The following is a 12548-nucleotide window of genomic DNA, read 5'->3' as shown; positions in this document are numbered from 1 at the left end:
CCTCCCTGTGAGGCAACAAGGCAAATGAGCTGCTCGCCCGGATCTCGAGCTGGAATTTCACATCTTGTGAGGGATCATCGGTGGCCAACTAATTTGGAAGAAAACAGGCAGCGAGGCGGTGGCCAATTCAGACGAGACACCCAACGCTTTGGTGCTCCCCAAAATTAGAACGGTGCTTCGCACATAGTAAGCGCTTAACAAATACCATCACTATAACTGAAGCAGCGTGGCTCAGTGGAAAGAGCAGGAGCTTGGGAGTCAGAGGTCATAGGTTCTAATCCCAGCTCCGCCACTTGTCAGCTGTGTGACTTTGGGCCAGTCACTTCATCAATCAATCAATCGTATTTTTTGAGCACTTACTGTGTGCTGAGCACTGTACTGAGTGCTTGGGAAGTACAAGTTGGCAACATATAGAGACAGTCCCTACCCAACAGTGGGTTCACAGTCTAAAAGGGGGAGACAGAGAACAAAGCCAAACATACTAACAAAATAAAATAAATAGAATAGATATGTACAAGTAAAATAGAGTAATAAATATGTACAAACATATATACATATATATATATACTTCTCTGTGCCTCAGTTACCTCATCTGTAAAATGGGGATTAAGACTGTGAGCCCCATGTGGGTCAACCTGATCACCCTGTAACCCCCCCAGCACTTAGAACAGTGCTTTGCACATAGTAAGCGCTTAACAAATACCATCGTCATCAAGAAACCCGGGACAAAGACGTAACCCTGTAACTCCCTCCAAACCGCAGGCCTCTCTTTCCTCCCCTCTGTCGCTAAGAAACACGCTCCCCACCCTCCTTCGCAGGCACTGGTCTTGCAGAGGTTCCCCCAGTGCTAGATATTGTGACAGCTCATCGGGCAGCCAACAGTGAGTGCCAGGAGGACCAGTGCTCCAGAAGCTGTCCATTCTTTAGAAACATCCACCCCCTCACCACCTGTGAGCAGGTGAGAGAGCCGACAGCCAATTCCCTGTGGTGGTGTTCTGCTTGACTCTCAGCAAGCTGTGTGGGACAGTGGAGGCCCTGTACTCTCTGACCTAGAAAAGGCTGGCCTTAACGGAGTCTTCATGAGCTTGAGCCAGCAGAGTGTCTAGTATTAATGAGGGACAGATGGTAACACGCAGGGCTTGTCACGAGGAGTTAGCCTTGATTTCTCCCCTGTCTAAGCCTCTTGTGTGGAAGGAATTCGTGCTGTAATCCTGGTGCGTTTGGCTTTCCCTTTAGATCTGAACAATGCAACCAAAGCAGTCTTCCCAGAGGAGTATTCAAAGATCAAGCAGAGCTTTCAGAAGTCAAACTTAGCAAAATGGCCACTCCCCAGCTGCCGGAAGACGTTTCATCTGTTTGGAGGTAAGGAGCCCCGCTCGGATCCCCCGCCCAGATCCTTTATCCATTGCTCTGCAGGCCCTGGTCAAATGGGTCACATCTGGTCAGGATGCCGTATAGCTTGGGTCGGATCTCAGGGACTGGCAGGGGCTGGCACAGTGCCCATGGAGCTCATTTGGAGAAAGTACAGAATGCCGGGGGCATCGCCTAGCAAGACAGTGCCCAGACGGTGCCAGCACTCCACCACCTTGCCCCTCCTACCTCACCTTGCTTCTCTCCTACAACCCACCCCGCACACTTGGCATCTCTAGTGCTAAACTGTGCCTTGATCTCTCCTGTCATTCATTCAATCGTATTTATGGAGCGCTTACTGTGTACGGAGCACTGTACTAAGCACTTGGCAAGTACAATTCAACAATTCTCATCGCTGACCCCTGGCCCATGTCCTACCTCTGGCCTGGAACGCCCTCCCTCCTCAAATCCACCAAACAATTACTCGCCCCCCGTTCAAAACCCTACTGAAGTCACATCTCCTCCAAGAGGCCTGCCAAGACTAAGTCCCGCTTTTCCTCATCTCCCACTCCCTTCTGTGTCACCCTGACTTGCTCTCTTTGCTCTCTCCCTTCCCCCCTGTAGCACTTATGTATATATCTGTAATTTTATTTATTTATATTGATGTCTGTTCATTTGTATTGATGCCTATCACCCCCCGCCCAGACTGTGAGCTTAGTGTGGGCAGCGGTTGTCACTCTTTATTGCTGTATTGTATTTTCCCAAGTCCTTAATACAGTGCTCTGCACACAGTAAGTGCTTAATAAATACGATTAAATGAATGAGTGAATGGATGAAAGGATAGACCCTGAGCCAGGTGGGGGCCTAGTAAGCAGTGAATCACCATTTTGCCCAACCCCCAGCTTATTCAGGGCTCAGCCTAGGCTCAATTCATTTTCCTCTCTCTCCTGAGCATGGGTTCATTTTCCATGTCTTGGTGATTCCCCCAGCCTGCCTATACCCTGGTTTGGACTCAAGCCAAGCTGAGAGTTGTACAGGGGTGTGGCAGTCCATTTTAGGATTTCGGTGCCAATCTTCTCTTAGTGGAAATACTGTTATCTGCTATCAATCTTAGAGCCACACCATCTTAGAGCTGTTTCCACGCACTGTTCGTTGTCTTTCTCCTCTCCTGACTGTGGGAAACACCCACATGTTCCAATAGGAGCAGAGCATCAGTAGGCTCCCCTGGCCACCAGAGCCATGGGCATGGCTCCCTGGGGCACACAGGGAGGTGGCTGGGGACCGAAGGGTGGGTAAACATCTCAGTGACTCTGTGTGACACCCCCTTTTCCCTTTCCCAAGCCTGTCGAAAAGTTTTCTCTGCTCTAACTCCTGCCTTTTGGCACCTTCTTCTTTTCCTCATCCAAGGCTCCCCTGACCTTTCCCCCCAACACCCGATTTCTGATGAGTGTGTGGTGTGCTGCCTCTTTCCTTTCATATTTCAGTCTTTTGCCTCAGTTTCTGAGAGATAAGTTTTTGCTCCCAATGTCCTCCTTGGACTGGAACCTGTAAATATATTTTTTCCAGCTGATGTCATGACTATTAGCTTCTCCTCTCTTCCTGTCATTCATTCATTCATTCCATCGGATTTATTGAGTGCTTAGTGTGTGCAGAGCACTGTACTAAGCACTTGGGAAGTACAAGTCGGTAACATATAGAGACAGTCCCTACCCAACAACGGGCTCACAGTCTAGAAGGGGGAGACAGACAACAAAACAAAACATGTAGACAGGTGTCAAAATCGTCATAACAAATAGAATTAAAGCTATATATGCACATCATTAACAAAATAAATAGTACATATATACAAGTAATAAATAGAGTAATAAATCCATACAAATACATGTACAGGTGCTGTGGAGAGGGGAAGGAGGTAGGGTGGGGGAGATGGGGAGGAGGAGAGGAAAAAGGGGGTCATTCATTCAATTCATTCATTTCATTCATTCAATTCATTCATTCAATCATATTTATTGAGCACTTACTGTGTGCAGAGCACTGTACTAAGTACTTAGAAAGTACAATTCAGCAATAAAGAGACAATCCCTGCCCACAACGGGCTTACAGTCTAGAAGTCTTGTTCCCTGGAAGTTAAGTTCACTCTTAAACATTTTGCAAAGATGGACTGGTCCAGATCATCTGACTTCACTGTGGCAAAGCGCGTTGAAATCCTCCAGGCCATCAGCTCTGGAGCCTCGACACTGATGTGGGCTTGGAATAGCCATTCTTTGGTGGGGAAAGAATTCCTAGCTGCCCTGGCCATATCAGATATTTTCAAGGCTCCTTCTAGACTGTGAGCCCGTTGTTGGGTAGGGAACATCTCTATATGTTGCCAACTTGTACTTCCCAAGAGCTTAGTACAGTGTTCTGCACACAGTAAGTGCTCAATAAATACGACTGAATGAATGAATGCTGTTATTATTATGACACTCGTCAAGCGCTTACCGTGTGCCAAGCACTATACTAAGCACTGGAGAAAATACAGGGTAATCAGGTTGGACACGGTGTCAATCCCACATGGAGCTCAAAATAGGAGGAATTAGGATTTAATCCCTGTTTTTACAGATGAGGAAGCTGAGGCGTGGTTAAGTGACTTGCTCAAGGTCACACAGCAGACAAGTGGCAGGGTCAGGATTAGAGCCTGGGTCCTCTGACTCTTAGGCCCGGGCTCTATTCTGTAGGCCACACTCCTTCCCATCTCTAGGGCCATTGGTCAGTTGGGCAGTGGTCAGGATAAATGAGTAGAGATTCAATATTGAGTAGATTCAGGTTCTGAAAAATCTCGATCTACACCACAGCCAAGTCTCTGTCTTGATCCAGGCCCCGATAGTGGGCCTAGCTGCGCCTCTCTTCCCATCCTCCTTCCCCTCACACTGAACTTTGAGCTCCACAAGGAGTGCTGGGAAACTGGAATGAGCCAAATGGGAAGACAGCTTTCCTGGGGCATCACCCGGTGTGGAAGCAAAGAAACATTTCCTTTGGCCCTCGACCTTCCCACGGCCTCCGAGAGCACAGTCGTGTGGTCTTTCAGAAACTGTTCTCTAGAGGCCCAGGAGTCTGCGCTTTTGACAGTCTTCGCACTTGTCAGCTGTGTGACTTTGGACAGGTCACTTGGCTTCTCTGTGCCTCAGTTGCCTCATCTGTGGAATGGATATTGGGACTGTGAGCCCCACGTGGGACAACCTGATCACCTTGTAACCTCCCAAGCGCTTATAACAGGGTTCGGCACATAGTAACCACTTAATGCATGCCATTCTTATTATTATAAATACCATTGATTAAATGATTGATTTTTGGGCAACTACTGCTCTGAAAAAAGGAAAGTCCCCATGCTGAGATACCTAGCATGCATATCCAGAAAACTGGGTTACCAAATTTTTGGTTGTGATAAACATTTAGAGGGGTGTGCTATTTATATTCAAGTCACTATGTATATATGTTTGTACGTATTTATTACTCTATTTTACTTGTACATATTTATTCTATTTATTTTATTTTGTTAATATGTTTTGTTTTGTTGTCTGTCTTCCCCTTCTAGACTGTGAACTCGCTGTTGGGTAGGGACCATCTCTATATGTTGCCAACTTGTACTTCCCAAGTGCTTAGTACAGTGCTCTGCACACAGGAAGTGCTCAATAAATACAATTGAATGAATGAATGAATGAAGAAACCTCATCCTATGGAAAGTGCACTGTAAGTGACACCACCTGCATGTGCTTACAGCTCTCTCTTCCAACACCCGCGGGGTTGACAGGACACTCCCTAGTGCAGAGTGGCGACTCACCCGGCTGTAGCCGAACTGGACTGTAATGAGGGGAAGCGTTCCTTACTCCACACCACTGACTCTACTGATCAAAAGAATGGAAGATTTCAGTGGCGGGAGGTTCTCCAGGATGAGAGGGTTGGGGCAGGGGGAAAGAGATTTTGAGACAGACATAGTATAATACTGAGCTTTTATTTTCTCCATATAAACCTTTTTATGGAAATGTAGTGCAGTGTATCAGCTGATGAAAGCAGGTAGTTGGATCAGCTCTTGAGTTCAGCTGGTCTTCACCCAAAACCCGAAATAATGTATTGGGAATAGAAAGCTCACAAAGGAAAGGAGAATTAGTTCCTTTCTTGAAAAAAAATCTCCATAAAAAATGATATTTCTTAACGCTGTGTTCCTCAGTGAACAGATCCCTTCAGTGGCTAGTTGTGCCTGAAATACTTCATGACTTTAGTGCAAAAAACATTATTTTAGACTGTGAGCCCACTCTTTTAGACTGTGAGCCCACTCTTTTAGACTGTGAGCCCACTGTTGGGTAGGGACTGTCTCTATATGTTGCCAACTTGTACTTCCCAAGCGCTTAGTACAGTGCTCTGCACACAGTAAGTGCTCAATAAATACGATTGATGATGATGATGATTATTAGGCATATTTTCTAATAAATTGTCAGTCAAGTCCATTCTGAGGTGCAGGGCCAAGCCAATTGCAGTTTGTGACATCGATCGTCGTTGTTTAAACCAAGCTGAACTGTTCGCTGGCCCAGTCACTTGGGCTAAGCTAATGGCCTGCCGGTGGAAACATTTATAGATTCCTTGGGGGGCTTATCGGCGGCTGTGGGGTCTGCCTTTGAAGTGGCTACATTTGAGAGCATTTTACACTGGCCATAGTCAGTGTGGAAGGGCTGAAAGAGTTATGTTGAGGCCTTGCAATCAGAAATTTTTTTTACCGCAAGATGCACCTACCATTTCTTCATTGGCCAGGACACTGCCCTTGCCACAGGACTCTGACTGTGTTGAGCTCTGTGTGGCCAGTGCCAATTGTGGGTTGTGTGTATGGTTTCCCTAGGTTCCCTAGATATATCTTCAGCCTGTGACACCAGGGTGAGTCGGTGAAACCGTTACTACAATCTTTTACATGGTTTCCTAGGGCTGTGCCAGTAAGGTGCTCAGAGCAATTCTTGAACAGTTTCCTCTGTGGCTTTGGATGAGGCTGTGTTTAGGTCTCTCTTATTGCATCTTCCCCCCTTTTCTGGGGGGGACGAGGGGAGGAGACATGTGATGGAGCTGTGAGGTTGTTTACTTCTAGTCGTTCCCGGTTGGAGCGAAGCCCAGAGCAGCAGAGGCTTGATGGCCTCCCTCCCCAGAACATCTTGCCTTGCTTCCCCACAGAGTCTTCCTCAGATTCACGGCCTTCATTCGGAAACCCAGAAAACTGTTTTTTGGGGAACACGGGCGACAGCGACATCGTTCCCCAACAACCATTTAGCCCCCGAGTGCCTGTTTCCAGTCCAACTTTTCTTCCACCGGATTCCTTTTACACAACTGCTTGATGCTATAATGGAAAAGATCGATCTTCAGCAGGAGATCCCGGAAGGACTTTTACAGAGTGTGGCTATATTAAAAAAAAAATCAATGGCAAGTAGCCGCTCCGACACCTTTTCAGCCATTAACCAGAGCCACCGGAGCCAGATTCGTTAGGCTGGCGGAGTCCAAGGTCTGTGCCGTGCCCGAGGGGATGTGGCTTCAGCCAGTCACCTCATAGCATAGCGCTCGCTGGATTTTACCAGCTCAGAAATTTCTGGTCACCCAGTTCCGCCTGGCTCTGACTCAGTTCTCTAACTAGGAGTGATGCTCTTGAAGAAAGAAAATTTGGAGCATGCACGCCTTTACTGACAGGGCATGCATGGGCACAACCATTTCTTCCGACACTGGAGCGTGCTGTACCAAGGCAGATACAGGCTGTGGGCAAAGTGCCCCCTCGTTTCCCACTAATGTAGAAAAACAGATAGTGAGGATATGCTGAGAGAGGTCTGAGGGTATTTCAAGTACTTTAGTACAGTGGATGATCAATAAATAGTACTACTACTATTGTCTGTTATAAATTTAATTGCCAAACTGAAAACTGGCTTCCTCCACTGTGATTTCTTGTGCTTGAATGATTTAACATTTGCTATTAAGTTTCATCTTAGATGGATAATAATAATGTTAATTATGTAGCACTGACTAATTACCAAGCATCAGGTTTGGCACCAGGGTAGACAACAAGGAAACCAGAACACACAAAGGGGTTGCAATGTGTTGAGAGAGCAGGTATCTTATCCCCATTTTAAGAAGAGACTGTGAGCCCATTGTTGGGTAGGGACTGTCTCTATATGTTGCCAACTTGTACTTCCCAAGCGCTTAGTACAGTGCTGTGCACACAGTAAGCACTCAATAAATACGATTGAATGAATGAATGAGAAAAATGAGACCCAGAGAGATTAAGTGGCTGGCCCATACTTCAGATCTCAGCTGCACAGCCTGCCTGCTATGTGCCCTCCTTTGTGCCTCAGTTTCTTCTTCTATAAGATGGGCATGATACCTTTTCTCCCTCCCCCCTTCAGCTATTAGTGCTATGAGAGACAGGCACTATGTCTGACCTGATTATCCTCTCTCTACCCCAATGCTTAATTTGTACAGTGCTTAGCACTTAGTAAGCATTTAACAAATACCACAGTCATTATTTTTACGCTGCAGTCCTGTGGCAGAGCTGGGTTCAGAAGATCCCAGGTCCAAACTCTTTCCACTAGGCCATGTTGCATGAGAAGCAGCGTGGCTCAGTGGGAAAAGCCCGGGCTTTGGAGTCAGAGGCCATGGGTTCAAATCCCAGCTCCGCCAATTGTCAGCTTTGTGACTCTGAGCAAGTCACATCACTTCTCTGTGCCTCAGTTACCTCGTCTGTAAAATGGGGATTAAGACTGTGAGCCCTCTGTGGGACAACCTGATCACCTTGTAACCTCCCAAGTGCTTAAAACAGTGCTTTTCACATAGCAAGCTCTTAATAAATGCCATTATTATTATTATTTAGTTTAATTGTTGACTTTTTATCTATAAATCCGGAGTTTCTGATTACTCTCTTTCTCTCTCCGGAGGAACCTAATCCAGACTGTTATGTGTGATTTAGTTTTATTTATTTCCCCGCCTGTGATAAATAGATGGGAAAAAAAACCACCAGAAGGCTATTTTTGCCTCTACCACTTGGCATCATCATTTAATCAGAGCCCAATTATGCAAACATTTAGTGGCATTAGTTATGATTGGATAGTCGCTGAAGCCTAGAAGATTTAGACAAATAAATACAATCCCTGATTTTGTCTGTCTATGAGATTTACTTTAAGCAAGCCGACATTAAACATATCTTAAATTAGACTTTATAATGTAATCACTCTGCATTCTCAAAGAGCAGTTTTTAGATAGCACATCCAATTCCACAATGACTCTTGCCTTGGAAATACAAAGTGTGCTTCCCTATTTCAGATAGGCAATCACCCTGAATCTTCCGCTGTGTCTGGTGTCAGCTTTCCTTTCCTGTTCCTGCGTGATGAGTCTGTTAGTTACCCTGCGCGTGTCCATTGATTAAACTTCAGACAGAAAGAGGTCGCAAATCTGGCCTAAAGAGCCTAGGCTGTGAATTTAGCGCAATGTATGTATTAGACACTCTGAAAGGCAGCTCCTTGCCGTGAAATGCACTGCTGCTCTTCTCCTCTCTGGAGCTGGACTTGGTGCCGAGAAGAATGTGTTGCATGGAGCATTTGGTGCTCCTTGGCATTCTGGTGTTTGTCCATGGAGGAAATGGAGAGACCCAAGTGGATTCTCTCGTTCTGACTCTACTGATCACAAGTGCCAATTCTTGCATACAATAGACAGAACAGAGGCACTACCTATCATTTTGGTGGTGACGCACAAGATGTTTTAGACCAGATTGGTGGCTAGACTCTGAGGTGGGATAGCAAGAGTGTGTAACCTATCATGACAAATGTCCACAAATGAAACAAAAGGGTCAGCAGCAGTCCCAAGGACAGGGCCACAATATTACAAAAGCCCATGGACCAGCTTCCACTGGGAAGCTTTGTTAAAAACCAAATAATCGTGGGATTGAGAGAGCTATCTGTTATGGATTGAACACTGGCTAAAAGATAGGCATCAAAAGGATAGGATAAGTAGCCAGGTTGGGGGATGGGTAAGTTTAAATAGTGCATTCTGCAGGGAACACAGTTGGATGTGGAAGAGGGAGTGCTCAGTGAAATATTCATTCATTCATTCAATCATATTTATTGAGCGCTTACTGTGTGCAGAGCACCGTACTAAGCTCTTGGGAAGTACAAGTTTGCAACATATACAGACAGTCCCTACCCAACAGTGGGCTCACAGTCTAGAAATATCCCAAGATGGCATTTAATAATGATAATAATAGTTATTATGGTATTTGTTAAGCGGTTACTATGTGTCCCAATTAAGAGCTAGGGTAAATACAAGTTAGTCATGTCAGAAACAGTCCCTGTCCCACATGGGGCTCACAAGTCCAAAGTGGAAGGAGAACAGGTACTAAATCCCCATTATTGTGGAATTGTACCTTCCAAGCACTTTATTGAGGGAGCGCTCAATAAATATGATTGAATGAATGAATTTTACAGATGTGGAAACTGAGGCACAGAGAAGTTGAGTGACATGCCCAAGGTCACACAGCAAGCAATTGATGGAGCCAGGATTAGAACCCAGGTCCCGTGACACTAAACGCTTCCAGTTGCTCTTCCAGGTGATTAAAGAATGTGCACAGAATAGTATCAGGAATGGTGGGTACCAGAACCCTCTGAGTGTAACACCCTGTATTATGCTCTCGGTAGAGCACACCAGAAGCAGAAGATGTGTTCCCCCTTGGCCACAGGCGGTTGGAATATGGAGATAAATTGCAGAAAAACCTCTTAAAACCGAGTGGGTAGGAAAGTAGCAGATGAAGGGCAATATGAGTGAGTATCGACTAAATCATCTAGGAAACAATCACTGAAATTGTAGCTTCATCATCATCATCAATCGTATTTATTGAGCGCTTACTATGTGCAGAGCACTGTACTAAGCACTTGGGAAGTACAAATTGGCAACATATAGAGACAGTCCCTACCCAACAGTGGGCTCACAGTCTAAAAGACTGTAGCTTCCTGATGGTATAACTGGTAGACTGTATGAAAGAGATCTTTCTGTCACTTCCAGTTTGCCTTTGAAGACCAGTGGGTTGGTTGGTCTCTCCCTGTTAGGACAGATATTCAGGAAGGAGGTCACCACCTGACTATTCCCCCAAGCATCCTGATGCCACCCTTGCTGACAGTGGAATGGAGAGAACACTAGCCTGACCCAATAATGGTGTTTACTTCCTCAGGTCTGGTGAAACATAGACTCATCACATCCCACAGGTACTAACACGTGCACAGTCGCCCTGAACTGTGGGCACATGCCAGCATTTAGTTCTCTGCACACTGTAAGCTCTTAATAAATGCTATTACTAATACTCAGAGGTCGCAAACTGGGGCAATCCAAGTGGAACCCATCCAGGGATACAAGCACAAACCCACATGTGTCTACCAGGCCAAGAGTGAGGAAGACAGAGCACCGGGCCAGACCGGGCTGCGGCAGAGCAAGAGCACTTGCGGAGAGCAGGAGGAGGAAATTCACTCATTCATTCATTCAATTGTATTTATTGAGCGCTTACTGTGTGCAGAGCACTGTACTAACCGCTTGGGAAGTACAAGTTGGCAACATGTAGAGATGCTCCCTACCCAACAACGGGCTCACAGTCTAGAAGGGGGAGACAGACAACAAAACAAAACATGTGGTCAGGTGTCAAGTCATCAGAATAAATAGAAGTAAAGCTAGATGGACATCATTGACAAAATAAATAGAATATAAACATGTACAAGAAATCCATTGTTTTTCCTGATCAGAGGCTAAGACTTCCTTCAATCAATCTGTAGTATTTCTTGAGCATCAATCAATCAATCAATCAATCAATCAATCATATTTATTGAGTGCTTACTGTGTGCAAAGCACTGTACTAAGCACTTGGGAAGTACAAGTTGGCAACATATAGAGACGGTCCCTACCCAACAGCGGGCTCACAGTCTAGAAGAGCATCTATCATGATGCAGAACAGTGTACTAAGCGCTTGAGAGAGCAGACTAGAGTTAGTCAAGGAACTTACAGTTCTAGCATGTTGCCAACTTGTACTTCCCAAGTGCTTAGTACAGTGCTCTGCACACAGTAAGCGCTCAATACATACGATTGATGTTGATGATGTTGCTTATGAGAGTCTATTTTTTGCTCGTCGGCCTTGCTGGCTGTCCATACACATCCTAGGCTCCGGTTGGGCTCCTTCTTCTTCAGGGAGGTACTGGTCAACCAATCCCGTCTTGGGCCAGGGAAAGGTCAGTCTTCTGCCGAGCAGATCATTCACCGGTTGAAATATATAGACTGTTAGCTTGTCGTGAGAGGGGAACAGGTCTAACAACTCTGTTGTACACTGCTTAGTACAGTGCTTTGCATACAATAAGCGCTCAATAAATACCATTGATTGATTGATTGATGCTCATAGCAGGCAAGGTCCTCTCCCAGCCGGCCCCCTCATATTCAGGCACTTGGGGTTCTGTATGGAGGGCCCACTGTGTGCTTAACACTGCTTTCTGCTCCCGGTTTATTTAACGTGTGCATCTCTGCTTTGTTCCAGAATTCCCCGGGCAGGCAGACCCGATCACGAGGAGACAGTTCCCGCATGGGGCCCACCGGATGGACTACTTGCACTTTGAGGAGGACGGCCGAGGCTGGAGGCTTGACATGGACATGGTCATCATCTACATCTACTCCGTGAACTGGGCCCTTGGGTTCGTGGTCTTCTGTTTGCTCTGCTACTTCTTCTTTCCCTTCTAGGATCCTGCCCGTCCCTGGGCATGTGCGAGCAGCCAGCTAGAGCCAAGGGGTTGGAGGAGTGAGCTTTGACTTAATGAGAGCCATTTTGCCATTGGGGCTGGGGTTTTTGTAGAGCAGAGAGCAAAGTGTGTCGTGGTTTACCAGGAAGGAGGAGAGAGAGAGAGAGAGAGAGAGAGAGAGAGCGCGAATGCCCGCCATTCTTACAAGGGTGGTTCATTTCTGAAGTATTTAGGGCCCCGTTTGGACCCAAACCTGTTACTATTAAGTGTGTTTCTTTGCCAGGTCTGCTTTTCTGTGGGATAGATGGTTTTTCCCAAGTTTTAAGTGGCTCGTACCACAGTGAAGCAACATCATGTGCAGCTCTGGTGATGACGACATTGGCGGTCAGGTTTGGCTCTGCTGTCTCCCCGCAGTGGAAGTGGCCCGAACCATTGGCCACC

At 46.2% G+C, this 12548-nt stretch overlaps 1 protein-coding gene across 1 annotated transcript in view; it reads left to right on the top strand.

Moving 5' to 3' along the window:
• The window catches only part of RNF180 (ring finger protein 180), a 53359-nt gene extending 41091 nt beyond the window's left edge, over positions 1-12268 (top strand). Inside the window, exons 4-5 of the mRNA XM_038765742.1 lie at positions 1237-1362; positions 11909-12268. Of these exons, the coding sequence (XP_038621670.1) occupies positions 1237-1362; positions 11909-12108 (326 nt within the window). The 3' untranslated portion in view covers positions 12109-12268. The remainder of the gene's footprint in view (positions 1-1236; positions 1363-11908) is intronic.
• Positions 12269-12548: the final 280 nt, after the last annotated feature.

This window comes from Tachyglossus aculeatus, chromosome 23, assembly GCF_015852505.1.
Source record: "Tachyglossus aculeatus isolate mTacAcu1 chromosome 23, mTacAcu1.pri, whole genome shotgun sequence".
Taxonomy (NCBI): domain Eukaryota; kingdom Metazoa; phylum Chordata; class Mammalia; order Monotremata; family Tachyglossidae; genus Tachyglossus; species Tachyglossus aculeatus.
This window is presented reverse-complemented; position numbering and strand designations above follow the sequence as displayed.